Below are 16671 nucleotides of genomic sequence, written 5' to 3' on the forward strand. Positions count from 1 at the left end.
GCCAATCCTTTCTAGCACCCCCTCATTTGACTGCCTTTCCATATATGATATCCTCATTAGCCATCTGTAATACTATATCTCAAACGTGGCTGTCTTTTTCCTATCAGACTCCTTTAGGTTACAAGTCTCACATTCTATTGTCACTGTTGGAGAAACAATGCATAATTAATAATGGATCCCAGGTACTTGAACTTGCTGGCGTCCTCAATTCTTTTCCATTAAGATACACTTGTTTCTCAGGAGCCTCCCTGTCCTATATTTCCTTTATGCATGAATAGAAATGAATAAAATTCACATAAATTCACTGTATTGCTAGAAATTATAAAAAAAATCAATATAATGTCAAAATATAATTCATACAGAGGTGTCTTAGGCATACACCTATTGTATGGTATGCCTAAGACACCTCTGTATGACATTATATTTTGACATTTATTAATTGAAATTTGGTTAACTCACCATTATCAAATTTCAATTATCTCTTATCTTTGATGATATAACACACCTGGATGATCAACATTTTGCTGTATTTATATAATAATAACTCAAAAGACAATGCCAAGTGGAGTACAAAATTTCAGTGACTACTCTCAATTAATAAAGTTTCATTATTATCAATATTTTCTGATATATCAGAAAAGTGGCATATTCGATATTATAGCTGTTGAAAGTTTATTTTTCACTTGGTTAGAATATAATAAATTTAGTTTAATCCTTTATCCAAGTGTGAGCAAACAAAGTTTGTGCCTGAAAGTATCTTCAGGACTGGGGTAAGGTAGTGCAACACCAGGACGACTCCTTGCAAAGGTGGAGCAAGGTACTATCACTCCTATCTCAGTATTTCCCATAATGCAAAACACATCTCCTTGCGGATATGTCTAATGTTATGCATTAAGGGAAGGGATACTACCCAGACTAGTTTCGACCTTTATTGAGGTCTCTTCAGTGGGAGCCAGGCCCAAGTGGAGATACCAGCCAGAAGCATTAGCAAGGTCATCTCTACCTAATAGGAGTTGCCAAATGGTGTGCCACCTTTTTAATAAATTACTCTGGATTTAGAGAAAGATGTTGAAAGTTTATTTTTCACTTGGTTAGGCACTGGTGTTGCACTACCTTACCCCAGTCCTGAAGATACTTTCAGGCGCAAACTTTGTTTGCTCACACTTGGATAAAGGATTAAACTAAATTTATTATATTCTAACCAAGTGAAAAATAAACTTTCTCTAAATCCAGAGTAATTTATTAAAAAGGTGGCACACCATTTGGCAACTCCTATAGGTAGAGATGACCTTGCTAATGCTTCTGGCTGGTATCTCCACTTGGGCCTGGCTCCCACTGAAGAGACCTCAATAAAGGTCGAAACTAGTCTGGGTAGTGGCCCTTCCCTTAATGCATAACATTAGACATATCCGCAAGGAGATGTGTTTTGCATTACGATATTATAGCAATATAACAAAATTATGATTTCATACCTATTTTCTGATCAACAGTTTCTTCCAAATATCTATTACTTGTCAAGTTTTGGATTTGATATATTCTTACATTTTAATTAGCAATATTTTATTTATCATTAATATTTTTAATCACTAAATTACAAGTGCCTACTTGCCTTGTGATGTGAACTTGGATCCCGACAATAAAGAATTCTCATACATTCCATGATCAGATTTTTTGCTTCTTCATATGACATCCTTGGATTCCTTTCATATGCATCTCTCAAAATAGGCTAAGTAAATAGCAAAAACAACAGGATATCAGAAAAACAAAATTTTTGTATGAACTATCGATTCAGTCACATACATTATTTCTGCTAACATTCATGTAACAGAAAACTGGCATCGGTTGAATCCTCATTCCATGTTTTAAGAAACTCAGAGGACACCTAAATGAATTAACAGAATTCTTTCTGCACTATCAATGTTAATTTATTATTATTAACATCTGACCTTCATGGAGTGGAGACTCATCGTGGGAGGTAAATACTATTGCACACAATGCTCATCCAACTGTGCTTTAAACTGATTCAATGTGTCTACATTCACAACACACTCAAGGCAATGCATTCCACCAACCACTCTCTGTGCAAAGAACCTACTCCTACTTAATTTAAGCATTTCACCTATTGGCATATCTATCCTCACAACAAACTAGAACTATTCTAAAATACAGTAATAAATCTTTTCATATAAGTTTATTTTTTTTATATATATATAATGAACTACTCCTAAACAGGTATTTTTTGCTTTCTCATTCTGGAAAGCATTTTGAAAAGCTGTTTTTTTTTTTTAAATAGAAATATTTTATCAAGCTGTTTTTAAAGAAAATATATTAATCCCATTAAATATATAACACAAAGTATTTATTATAGATCGGTAACAAAGAAGAGCTGTCACAATGATGAATGGAATAATGGCTGAAATGTGCAGAGAAAAGGGTTTCAAAAGTACATTTTATGGAGCTGTGGAATGAATTTTATGCATAAATAGAGCAATGCAGTCCTTAAAAGGCTATGTGGGGATATCCACCCATTTTTCTAGCACTGATCCATAATTTTTAGCAAAGAGTTAATATAAAGGAAAAAAAAAGCACTGAATAACTACAATGATATATGTTTACACATGATGATATGTAATCCACATCGGATTACATATCATCGGATTACAAACTATCGGTAATCCACAACATGGGCACCTTGTCTCTCAAGACAGATTTTGTAGTACATGCGAAGGTTCTCTGTCATCTTGGAGAACAAGGGATGGGACATCTACTGGACATATTGTATAATTTTATCCCTTAGTTCATCAAGATTTGAAGGCAGATCATGGTGGAATACATATTTCTTCAACATACCTCAAATGAAGACATCAAGTGATCTGAGAACAGGAGAACGTGAGGTTCACAGGAATTCTGTGAACCTCAAAATGAGCCTTCCAGGGAAGTGTTCTGATAAATAGGCTCTAAAACTATAGGATGTGTGACAGGTTGCTCCATCCTGTTGGAATACCTATGCACAAAATGGAATGTTTTTTTGCATGACACATCCTATGTCTACAGGAGACATAGGATGTGTCATGCAATTTTAGGTCTGACCTCAACAAGTCAGACCTAAAATTGCTGGAATGAAGCTCATATAAGAAATACCACATGAAAATTATGGAAGTGCTATCTTCACCTGGCAGGAGCTCCAGGTTTCAGGATGCCTAATCACAAACCAAAATAACATAGAAATCCTTGGAATAAATCTGGATAACGACAGTGTTTTCTCAGTATATAAACCACCCAGTATAACCTTTGCTTTTCAAATGTCCCAGTACTCAACACAAAGGAAATTTGCTGCTATTATAGATGACTTTAACAGTCATCTATAATAGCAGCTGGTAATTTTTACAGAGAGACTTGACAACAGCTTTGAGCAGTGCCAGTGCTTAAAAAGCAACAAGGAAAGAATGCCAGTACATGGGAAGTGATCAAGGATTGTTTGAGAAAGGCAATATCAAGACACATACCCAGTAAGGTGGATAAACTAAGTGGGAGTTAAGTAGATCAGTAGCAACATAAAGCAGGTGTTACAAACATTGTGGAGGGAATATAAAGAAAAAAGGTGATCAGCATATTCATGAGCAGTACATAGTACAGGAGAAGGATGACTAGCATGGTAATAAAGACTAAATCAGATTGTGAGAAAAACAAAATTAGCTAAGCTGACCAAAGTAAATCCAACAGTTTTTTTTCACTATATAGAAAGTAAGAGGAAGAATAATTATAAAAGGCTAACTTTAATCAGTGCCAATGGTAGGAAAGTAACAGAAACAGAAAAAAAAATAGCTGAGTTACTAAGTGATGTGCCACACCAGTCCTTGCCAGATGATTTTGTTGTATTCTCTTCTGGAGGATCTGACCCTGAAGATTAGTTACATCAGACACACCATCCATCTCAATGAGGGTCTACCCATTCCTCTTTTTCCAGGAACTTTCCTTCTATTGCTGTTGTGAGAAGTCCTCCTTCCATCTTTTCAATGTGTTCAAAGTATTTAAGCTTTCTGCTGTCGATATCTTTAAGGAGACAAAGAAGTTCTACCAATCCTTCCTAGCATCTATTCATTTGACCACCTTTCAGTATATGATATCCTCATCAGCCTTTTGTAACACCACATCTCAAAAGCAGCTATTCACTTCCTATCAAACTTCTTTAGATTCCAAGTCTCAGATCTGTAAGTCACTGTAGGAGAAACCAGAATCCTTAACTTTGTCCCTGTGGAGATAGATATCCATCTTTACAGATTCTAGACAGACCTCTTACGAAATTCTTCACGTTAATAATGGATCTCAGGTACTCGAACTTGCTAACTTCCTCAATTCTTGCTGTTAAAGGTACACCTGTTTCTCAGGAGCTTACCTGTCTATATTTCCTTTGAGAACCATACTGTTTGTTTTGCTAGGAATGAGTTGAAAGTCCTTTGTTCTTACTGATCTTATTAACTTTGTCAAGCATGACTTATTTTTCATGGTATTAACAACACCACACAATGTTATAAAAGAGATGTTTTATTAAAGCTTATATTTCGCTGATTTTCAACTCAGCATCATCAGAGCACAACACACTTGTACATGCGACAGTGAATGAGTGAAACAATATAATTGCAAAAGACAAAAGATCTAAAGTCCTATTTTTGGTGCCCTCTAACGAAAAAACAGCTATGCAGGAGTTTTTCTTAGGATGACAGTCTTCCAAATTTTTGGCAAATTAATGCAATTATATTTGTTAAGGTTGGGAGCATTCTTCAAAGCCATTGCTAACTCAAAAAATAATCTTTCAGATCTATAACAACTCCTAAATAGCACAAGTGTTTTCCTCCATCTAGTCCTGTGTGAAGGAGTGTCCAAAGCGTGGTCTACCATAGTAATAGTAGTTCCGACTTGCCATAGTAATAGTAGCGAATATATCTTTCATGTTCTTCCAGGCGGATGTTAACTGATCTTCCTGTTTGCCCATAATAGTCCAAGTCACAGTCCCAAGGAACTTCATACACTCCTGGGTGTGCTAAAGGGTGAAGTTTATCCTTAGGTGAGCAGATCAGCATTGCCAGCTTGACATGAGGTTAGAAGTAGTGCAAAGGCCATGTTTCAACAATACTTTGGCTATCTTTTCAGATGTACCTCTGATATAGGGAATAGAAATGGTAATGTTGTATTCTTGTGTATTAAGGGAGAGCAGAGTGATGGCCTATGTAGTATTTTATCTATTTTGTAGGGAGTGTAGCCATTTGCTAAGAACGTATGGTGCAGATATTGGAGTTCTGTAATCAGAGCTGCATGGTTAGAACAAATGGCTCTGGCTCTGTGTGTAAGTGTTTTTAAAATGCCATGCTGTTGGACTGGATGATGATGTGATTATTTATGTAGGTATCTTCCTGTGTGTGTGGACTTTCTGTAAATAGAAAAAGATAATGATCCATCTGAAAGGTGGGTGACTAATGTGTCAAGAAATGGTAAACAGTTATTTGATTCTTTTTCTACTGTGAAGTGGATTTTAAGGTGTTGGCTGTTTAGGTAGGTGACAAATGCATCCAAAGTGTCTTGTCCATGGGGCCAGATGGCAAACATATCATCTACATAGCGTAACCACACTTGTGGCATGTATGTAGCTGTGGTTAAGTACTTTGTTTTCAAAGTGTTCCATGTAAAAATTTGCTAACGGGGGGGGGGGGGGGGGAACCATAGCAGTACCATTAATCTGTTTGTAGAATTTTCCTCCCAATGTAAAGTAACTTACATTCATGGTAAATTTAAATAATTCAAAAATATCAGGGGGAAATTTAGACTTGATTAAATCGAGAGTGTCTATAAGTGGTACATTGGTAAATAAGGAGGTGACATTGAAATTAACCATTATGTCTGAATTTTTTAGGATGAGATTTTTAACCAGTGTTTTGAAATAGACTGAATTTTTTTACAAAAGTAGAGGAGTTGCCCATAAGCGGGGGAGGGGCAAGCGACTTGGCTAAATACCAGGCCAGTTTATATGTGGGACTATTTATGCTATCAGCTATTGGACGTAGGTGGATATTAGTTTTGTGGATTTTTGGTAATCTATAAATACAGGGTGGATTTAACATGAATTGGTTTTATTTTCCTGATGATTTCTTTGGGCCATGATGTCGCTTTTTTTCAGTAATTTTCGGACTTTTTTTCTTTTGAGACATCGTAGGGTCTTGCTGTATAATTTGATATGTGGAACTGTCACATAGGAGATCTTGCATTTTTCTGTTATACTCTTCTTGATTCATGATAACCGTTGCATTTCCTTTATCGGCTTTTCTAATAATAATATTTTTATTATTATATAACTTTTTTAGGGCAGTTATTTGCTTAAGTGGCATATTGCTTTTTGGAGACTTAGCCTTGTTTAGAATATTTGCTATATCTAGTCGCACTTATTGGCCATTGCTGACGGAAGATCGTGGATACCCCGTTCTACTTTAATCATAATTTCTAGTTTAGGAATTTGTTTGGGCATGAAGGCGAAGTTATGCCCTAGACTGAGAGTGTTCTTGGCTTCTTCAGTGAGTGTTTCGATGATAGGTTTACAACCACATGGTCTCGTCGAAGTTGCGGTCGGGACTTCGTATGTTGGTGCTGTTGTAGGAGTTCATATTTCTTTAAGTGTCTGCTTTTTACTTTTGTGAATTCTTTTTTTGCTGCAACTTTGGCGATGTGATGTAGGACAGTCCACATTTCAGGATTTAACACATTGATTAGTTCTTGTTGTAGAGCTGTGATAGAGCTGTTTAGCTTACTAAGCTCTATGCGAGTAGCGCATAGAGCCTTAGTAAGCTCTATGCGAGTAGCGCCGATTTGTTCTCGGAGAAGAGCTAAACTCGCCCATCGATAAATACAATCTGTCTTTGCCGATTGCAACTGTTCTTTGAATTTCAGAAAAGATGGAATGATATCGTTGTCGAGGCATCGTTTAAGAAAGGCTAATCTGTTCAATTTTCTGGACAATTTGAGTTTCAACTTACCGAAAACCGTCGCGTTTTGTATACAATATCTTCTCCGTGCAGAATCATCGATCTAACAGATAAGCTTAGGTGTTGACAGTTATTCATGACTTATTTTTCACGGTATTAACAACACCACACAATTTTATAAAAGAGATATTTTATTATAAGCTAAACAGCTCTATCACAGCTCTACAACACATGATAACACAGCTCTACAATGATAACAGTTTCCCAAAAATATGGGAGACTGTTATCAAGAAAAACTCCTGCATAGCTGTTTTTTTTTTTTTTTTTTTTCCCTTAGAGGGCGCCAAAAATAGGAGTTTAGATCTTTTGTTAATACCGTGAAAAATAAGTCATGAATAACTGTCAACACCTAAGCTTATCTGTTAGAACTTTGTGGAGCATTCGTCCTAGTTCCTCCTTGTCATTAAAAAGGAGTACAGTATCATCAGCATACCTCCGATTATTGATTGGTCTGCCACCTATCATGATTCCTGTGTTAAGCTCATCCAATACTACACACTTCACTCAGCATAGATACTAAACAAGTTAGGAGAAAGTAGGCAACCTTGCCTAACTCCCTTGCCAATCGAAAGCCAATGAGTTAATCCCACACCTATTCTTACCATCACTACCTGCTCACTGTACAAATCAGCAATCAATCTGATCATGTACTGATGAAACCCACTATTTTCATTACTTCCCACAATTTCATATGCTGAACATAGTCAAAAGCTTTGGAGTAGGATATGGAACACACTACCATAGGGTGTCTAAATTTTTTAAACTTTTCAATGATATGTATAAGGCAAAGGATCTGATCTCTGGTAACCTCGCCTTCATAAAACCTGCTTGTTCCTCTGGCATCTCTGAGCACAGAAGTGTAGGGTTGAAAAAAACGATTGTAGTATCTTGAACAAATGATTTAAAAGGAGAAAAGTATGGTATGAGAGAGGACTTGAAAGAATTCCTGGAAGTGGCAAAAGAAAAGAGTGACAGTGTTAAGATAATGAGTCTGTTGCCACAGAATGACAGAGTAGAGTTGAGAAGGAGAGCCATAACAGCAAATGATTCAATGCATAGGTTATACAGGAGGAGTGGTGTGGAATTTGTGGATGTGTAGAGTGAGTTTGATGAACAAAAGGACTTATACAAGAAGGATGGTTTGCATCTGAATGGATTTGGTGTTCAGAGAGTGGAAAAATTGTTGTTGAATGAAGTGAAAGTGAATGTGTAGAATGAATGCTGAATGTGTAGAGCTTTTAGAGGGGGGGGGGGTGGATAGCTGTTGAGTGGATATGAAAACATCAGTGAGGCAGTTGAGTGTAAGAATGTGTATAATGTGCCTGAATTAGTACCAAGGGTAATAACAAACCAGAATGGAATAGTTAGTATAAGGTGTCAAAACAGGGGTGGGACTAGGGGGCCTTTTGCACTTTATGTACACTAATACCAGGAGCATTAGGAACAAACAGGAGGAATTTTTGGCCTTGGTTGGCTTATCCCAGCTGAAGGTTATTGGCATTAGTGAGACATGGCTAACAGAAGATGATATACTTAGTGGGATAGAATGTGAAGAGTATGGTTTGTTCAGGAAAGATAGAGAAGGAAAAAAGAATGGGGAGGAGTGTTATTGATGATAGCTGATGAACTACAGCCAAAGAGAATATAACTTCAACTGCAGGATAGTGAAAATAGCACATTTGAGGCTATCTGGTGTGAGATTGAGGTCAGCAGAATAAAATATACAGTTGGGTGCTGCTATAGACCAGGGGATGGAATAGATGATGGAGATAGTATGCATCGGCAAATAGACTCAATGAGTGGAGGACAGGTAATTATTATGGAGGATTTCAACTATGGTAACATTGATTGGAAGAAGGAGAAGACACATGGGAGGAAGGAAATGGATTTTATGCAGTTACTAGGGAATAATTACCTGAGACAGCATGTAATGAAATATACTAGGAGTTCAAGAGTGCTCGATTTAGTAATCGAGCACTCTTGAACTCCTAGTATTGCATCTGAGAATTTGACTATAACGAATATGACCACTTTGCCATCAGTTGGTGAGCGTGATCATAATGTCTTGATCTGGGAGGTAGCTAAATGTGTGGAATTTTCAATTAAGATAGGGTATATGTACATGGTATGCAAAATACCCTGTTAAGACAGGGTATTTTGGTATTTTGCATGCCATGACATGCAAAACTGAAGGGCTGGATATTGATAGTGCATGGGAAGTGGTAAAGGAGTATTTGAGAGAGGAAATGGCTGACTGCATATCTAGAGTCAGAAGAGAGTAAGTCAAATGGAAGTTAAATGGATGAATAACACCATTAAGCTTGAGCTGCAAAAAAATAAACAATTGTGGAGAGAATTTAAGGAGAAAGGTGAGCTGCAGGCACATGAACAGTACAAGGCACAGGCCACAATGGTAACTAGTGTGGTAAGAAAAACAAAAGCAGATTATGAAAGGAAGTTAGCAATGTAGGCTAAAGAGAATCCCAAACAGTTCTTTCGATATGCTGCAAGTAAAAGAAAAAATGTATACGGCAGAATTACTAAGTGAACACTTTGTAAGAGTATATCATCCAGGCAGTGATATTGCAGTAATGAGGGAACTGATGGCTTATTTATTATTATTGTTATTACGGGTATCTCCATGGAGTCAGTAGACTCATCGCAGGAGACCCGAACTATCAAAACAATATCTATCATATCTCTTCTTGAATTCATTTACAGACGAAGAACTCACAACTGAGTCAGGCAATGCATTCCACTCATTCACCACCCTCCATGTGAAAAACCTCGTTCTCACACCCTTGTTAACCACACTTTTCCTTAATTTCCAGGGATGACCTCTTGTTCTTCCATCACTATCACACAGCTGAAACATTTCCCCTACATCCATCTTATAAAAATCTTTTAGTAATTTAAATGTTTCTATCATATCCCCTCTTCTCTGCCTATCAATCAACCTCTGCAATCCACAAGCTCTCAATTTATCAATTTAGGAAGCATTTTTTACATCACTCACCAACTTAGTCACTCTCTTCTGAACCCTCTCCACAGCCTCCTCATCTCCAAGGAATCCAGGTGACCAAACCTGAGCACAGTAATCCAAATGTGGAATTATCAACACTTTATAAAGGGGAATAATAACCTCTTTATCACTGGATGTTAGTGTGTTCCTCAATAACCAAGTAATTCTATGTGCAATCTTGGATACCTTAGCAATGTGTCCCCTGAACTTCATCTCCCTATCTACCAACACCCATAAGTCCCTAGCCTCATCAATCTCTTGGAGTACCATTCCATCAATGTAGTAAACAGCTGGTAATCTTTTAATCCCAAAATGCATAACTTTACACTTTTCCACATTAAAATGACATCCATTACCTTTTGCCGATTTTACCAGCTTATTTAAATCATCCTGCAAACTCTCAACATCAGCTTGATTTTTAATTGCGCTACCTAACTTTGCATCATCACCAAACAACTGAATATCTCCCTTTAAGCCAATCCTATATCATTTATGTACAAATTTAACAACAATGGCCCATGCACAGAGCCCTGAGGCACACCACTGGTCACTTGCTCCTCCATACACCACCTTCTGGTATCTCTCCCTGAGCCATTCTCCTATCCATATCACCAGTTTAGTATCCATCCCTATCTGCTCCAATTTGTGCAACAGTATTCCATGGGGGTATCCTGTCAAAAGCCTCAGCAAAACCCATAAGTACCACTGTGTAGCCATTTCCTTTGTTCAACTCAGATGTCATTCTATTATAAAAAGCTAATAAATTGCTAAGGCAGGATCAACCTTTAACAAAACCATGTTGGCCCCTATAGAGTATCATATCCTGATCCACCCGTTCCTGAATTTTGTCTTTAACCAACTTTTCCAATACTTTTACCACCACTCCCGAGATGGTGATTGGTCTGCAATTAACTACCGCAGTTTTAGAGCCGTTTTTATGCAAAGGACTACTTTGCCTTCTCTCCACTCCCTAGGAACCATACCAGAGTTCAAACTTAAGTTAAATAACCAAGTAAGAGGCATTGACAATTCCCTTGCACATTCACACAACACCCGAGCTGATATTCCATCTAAGCCCACAGCAGTGTTTGCATTTAAATTTTGCAATATAGTAAGTACCTCTGATTTCTTAACTTCAATTTTCACATTAGTTATTGCTACAGGTACAGAGATAGTCTCACTTAGGTGATAGACTTTTGAAAAGTGATCACTCAGTAACTCTATTATTACTTCTGAATTTATCACCTCAATACTATCAGCACCCACTAAAGTTATCCTTCTGAAGTCATTCTTCCTTTTACTTGCTACACAGTGGAAGAACTCTTTGGGATTACCCTTGATCTCCTTGGCTAAGATCTTCTCATAATCTGATTTAGCTTTTCTTACTATGCTGGTAACCTTCCTAGATTGAGCCTTGTACTGCTCATGGTTGTACTGTTTGCCTTTCTCCTTGCAAATTCTCCATAACATTTTCTTTTTTTTGCAAATCAAGCTTGATACTACTACTCATCCATCTAATGCCTACCTCGTTTGTCTTCCTGACCATGGGGACACAATCTGATATTGCCTTCCTCAGATACCCGCTGATTTTATCCCATGCACTGCTAACATCTTTCCCCTGCGACATGTTCCACCATGGGACTGCTGCAAGCTCACTCCAAAGCATGTTATAATTGCCTAACCTGCCGTATATATCCCTTAAGAGAGAAATCCACAAATTTTGCAACCTCCTAAGTCAATACTACATGATCGCTCCCACTAATTGGAGGTAACGAGGACACCTTACTTATGCATATATCCTCTGAACCAATGACTAGGTCCAGTACTCTCACATCACGTGTCCCTTCAGTTATGTGCTGTTTCAAATAATTATCTTGTAGAAGATGTATGAATTCCATTTCCTTTTTGTCAAGTGATATTTCCTCCTTCCAATTGATATCACCATAATTAAAATCCCCCATAATAATCACTATGCAATGAGTGAAGGCTTAGTGATTATTATGGGGGATTTTAATTATGGTGATATCAGTTGGAAGGAGGAAATATCACTTGACAAAAAGGAAATGAAATTCATACATCTTCATTCATACTAATTTGCTGATGCATGAATTCAATATCACCCCCTATACCCTCTGGCCTGTAGCAGCAACCAACTGTATATTTGGTTGCGTTGGTCACTATTTCACACCAGACCACCTCAAATGTTCTATCATTCACATGTCTATCATCTTGATATACTACTTTCTTTGGCTGCAAATCATCAGCTATCATCAACAGTACTCCTCCCCCACCGTTCTATCTTCTCTATCCTCCCTGAAAATACTGTACCCATCACATTCAATTCCAGTGACCACATCGTCTGCTGACAGCCAAGTTTCACTGATGCCTACAACTTTTGGTAGAGATTACACTGATTAATGCCAAAAATTCTTCTTAATTCTTAAAATTCCAAAAAATTCTTATATGGGAACTGAGGTGAATGAAATGAAGGTGAATAGCATATTACAGAACCTTAATGTGAATACATCTATGGGATTGGATGGAATACTAGCACGAGTCTTACGTGAAGCAGCAAAGGAATTGTCAGTGCCCTTGACCATACTGTTTAATTTAAGTCTCAGCTCTGGGTGAGTCCTGAGGGGGGTGGAAAGAGGGGGAAAATAGTTCCATTGCATAAAGGAGGCCCCGAGACTGCTGTTGCACATTACCGACTGATCAGCATATCAGGAGTCATTATCAAAGTATTGGAGAAGTTGGTCAAGAGAAAAACACAGGAATGGATAGATGGAAATTGGATACTCTATGGGAGGGGGAAGCATGGTTTTGTGAAGGGTAGATCATGCCTCAGTAACTTGCTCATGTTTTTTAATACAGTGACGGCTGAATTGGATAAGGGTAATGGGTTTACATTAAGGTATCGCTTTACCCTTAATGGGAAATGGGATACTGCTGGACTTTGCAAAGGCCTTTGACAGGATACAAGCAGGTTAATGTTCCTCTTTATTGAGCCTTGATAAGACCCTTCTTGACTACTGTGTGCAGTCTGGGCACTAGGGTTTCTTTTCTTGGTGATGGAGAGGAGAAGGTAGAGAGGATCCAAAGGCAAGTGAGCAAGATGGGGGACTGGTCTGTAGAATGAACCTTACGAGAGCAGGTTGAAGATTTGTGGGTTATAGAAACTGATTGGAAAAGGAGGAAAAGAGGTGATATGATTGATTCGAATTTCTGAGGGATTTTTTACAAGATTAATTCAGAGGAAATTTTTCAGAATAGGTGTGGTGGTGGGAGAACTAGGGCTGTCCATGGAAACTGAACATATTTACTGATGACATGCTCAAGCATCCAATAGCAGCACATTCTAAACTCATCACATGCCATAAGAAGAACCAGAAACTCATATGTTTAGTTTAGTAAAGAAAAACTACACCTTTACTCTGATTCCATGGATGACCTTGAGTTCTTTCTTGTAGCAATTTTCCATTGATATAATAGTCAGCCTGTAATGTACAAGTTCAAATGCATAAACTTGCAACACTTATCTCATTTTGCCTTGTTTACGATACTGTTTATGTACTGGTCATGAATCTGCCTATAATCTCTTTCTTTTTATATTTCCTCCATAACACTTTTTTTTTTTTTCAGGTCTTGCTTACCATTGCTGTTCATTCATTTAACTGCCACATGATTTACCCTCCTGACTCTGGGTATGTAGTTTGATACTGTTTTCCTTTAACATCCCTTGACTATTTCCCATATATTGGTAATATCCTTCCCTTGCAATCCCTTACACTACGGTGCTCAGAGCTGCCTCAAGCATTACTCAATCACTAGCTCTCCATATATACCTGTTCTTAAATGAAAATTCCGAGCACGTCATCAGTAAAGCTGTTAATTATAATAACCATAATATTGTTTAATAATCTACCTAATGATAAAAATAAACCAACTGGAAAAGCCAAAAAATCAAATACTATACTGAAATGCAAACTCATCCCACATTAATAGCATGTTCTTAAAATTTACCTAATGCAAATTGTTATATGAAGCTTGTTGTTCTGAAGATATTATTGTTTTATTAGAACAGAGCCTAATCTGAAACATGCATAAAACATTCTATAACCTATCTATGATTAAAAATGGGTCTATTATTCAATTTTTAATTTATTAGATATTCAACATAACAAAATTTCCCAAAACGGAATGGAATGGAATAATCCAACCAGCACTCAAAAGTGACTTTCAAAGTCATTTCACTATTGCCAGCTGAAGGTGTTCTAATAAGAATGGAAGGTGGACTTTGTGCCTTTTTACCCTTTCTTCTCTTCTTTCCACATATTCAGAGATTTCCAAGTTGCTGTTTCAGTCTTTCTGTTTCTCTTTATTTATGTCTAAAAGGTCTGTTTAAAGTATGGCTTTTATCTTTCCTATTTATTTCTATTAATATACTGGTCTGGATTTTTAATGTATCTACTATTTTTAATTACTTTCTTCTGCCTTCCTTTTATTGGTAAATTGCTTTTTTATTTAAATTTATACCTTTTATTTCATAAGTTATTTTTATAGCCACATGCTTCTGCTCCAACAAATGAATACAACTAAAATGCAAACATCCATAATTTTGCATGAGCTGCTTAAAACACTATGTATGGTTTATTTTGTATACGTCAATTATTTGCATTTCTAATCATATTTTTCATATTCTTCACCAAATATATCCTTAAGATTTACAAATCATAAATAATTCTTTTACTATAAATAATTTGCAATAAATTACATATTTAATAAATACAGAAGTTTCTGCTATGTGATATCCTTGTGGTGTACAATACTTGGGTGGTCTGAAAAGTTCTCGACCATAGATTGCAACACTATCACAAGTTTTTTTGTTTTTTTTTCTAAGTTGGTACATCTGTCATAAGCATCTATGTGAAATTGCAAGCCATTCTATCAAGTATTTTGTTTTATACAGCTGTCTGAAGGAAAAGTATTGTCTATATCCCTTGAAATGGATAAAGTTGAGTATCGTGTAGTTATAAAATTTTTTGTAAAAGAAGACTAACAGCAAAAGAAATTCATTCGAAGTTCATAAAAATTTATGGGCACTCTTCTCCTTCATTTCTGAGAATTAAGAAATGGGCTGCCGAGTTTAAACATGGCTGTACCAACCTTGAAGATGATCCACGTGAAGGATGTCCAAAAAGTGTAACACCAGAAATCATTGATCAAGTGCACAATATGGTATTGGATGACCGGCGAGTCAAAGTGAATGAAATTGCTGAGACTATAGTCATTTCAAAAGAATGTATAGGATATATTTTGCATGAAGAATTGCAAAAATGCACTTGCATGAAAATCTCTGAATTTTGGAGCGTTTTAACAAGAATAAAACTGATTTTGTGCGTCAATTTATTGCTATGGATGAGACTTGGATTCACCATTACACACCAAAATCCAAACAGCAGTCAAAACAGTGGACAGAAGCCAGTTGTTTAGCGCCAAAGAAGACAAAGTCAGTTCCATCAGCAGAAAAGGCCATGGTATCGGTATTTTGGGATGTTAAAAGGCATTTTGTTTATTAATTATCTTAAAAAAGGGTAAAACAATAACTGGGGAATATTATTCTGATCTTTTAACGAGACTAGATGAAAAAATTCGTGAGAAAAGACCTGGTTTGCAGAAGAAAAAATTATCTTTCATCAGGACAATGCACCTGACCACCTGTATTTTGGCAATGGGATTAAGGGATCTGCACTATGAGTTGTTGGAACATCCACCCTATTCCCCAGATTTGGCTCCCTCTGCCGTCTATCTCTTCCCAAAACTAAAACTCTTCCTTTCTGGTCAGCGTTTTCTTCGAATCAAGAGTGATTGCAGCTGTAGAGGGAACCACTACAGGAACGGGATAATGGCACTGCAGCATCGCTGGAATAAATGAATTAGTCTTAAGGGAGATTATTTATAAAACAAAAATAATTTTGAAATTATAAATTCGTTTTTTCATTGTTAGGCTGAGAACCTTTCAGACCACCCTCGTACAATTGTATACTTCTTCTTCTTCTTCCTTTCCAGGCTTATAGGCCAAATGGCCTGTTCCGTGTGCAGGACTCAATTCCATCTTTTTAAGGGTCTTCCTCTGCATCGAGTACCTTTTGGGTGGTAATTTAGAATTTGTTTAGGTATTCTGCTTCTATTCATTCTTAGTATGTGTTCATTCCATTTTTCTCTATAGCAAATCACTGTTTCATTTAGGTGAGGTTGTAATTCCAAGTTTTTTTTCTGATTTCGCTGCTTTTCATTTTGTCCATTATTGTGCCTCCTTCAGTTCTGCACAGAAATTTCATTTCAGATGATTCAATTCTTCTTTCATCTGCTTTTTTTATTGTCCATATCTCACTGCCATAAAATAAGGTTGGTTTAGCAACTGTATAGTAGATTCTTATTCGTGTGTGTTTTTGTACATAATTGGGTTTAAAAATTTTATTTATAATGCCTGTTACTTTTAAAAAGTAACAGACATTATAAAAATTTGATATCTTTGGTTCTATATCAGCTTCATTTTCATATGACATTGTGCAACCTAAATATTTGAATGTATTTAATTGCTCTATTATTTTGTTG

At 36.7% G+C, this 16671-nt stretch overlaps 1 protein-coding gene across 3 annotated transcripts in view; it reads right to left on the reverse strand.

Moving 5' to 3' along the window:
- The window catches only part of LOC150098844 (proteasome subunit beta type-4-like), a 177729-nt gene that overhangs the window by 60244 nt on the left and 100814 nt on the right, over nt 1–16671 (reverse strand). For all 3 annotated transcript variants that reach the window (XM_090405573.1, XM_090405570.1, XM_090405572.1), the window contains one exon: nt 1610–1726. In XM_090405573.1, coding sequence (XP_090261699.1) covers nt 1610–1726 — 117 coding nt within the window. The remainder of the gene's footprint in view (nt 1–1609; nt 1727–16671) is intronic.

The sequence above is a fragment of the Typopeltis vanoorti genome, chromosome 15 (assembly GCF_054136105.1).
Source record: "Typopeltis vanoorti isolate ZY-2024b chromosome 15, IOZ_Tvanoo_1.0, whole genome shotgun sequence".
Taxonomy (NCBI): Eukaryota; Metazoa; Arthropoda; class Arachnida; order Uropygi; family Thelyphonidae; genus Typopeltis; species Typopeltis vanoorti.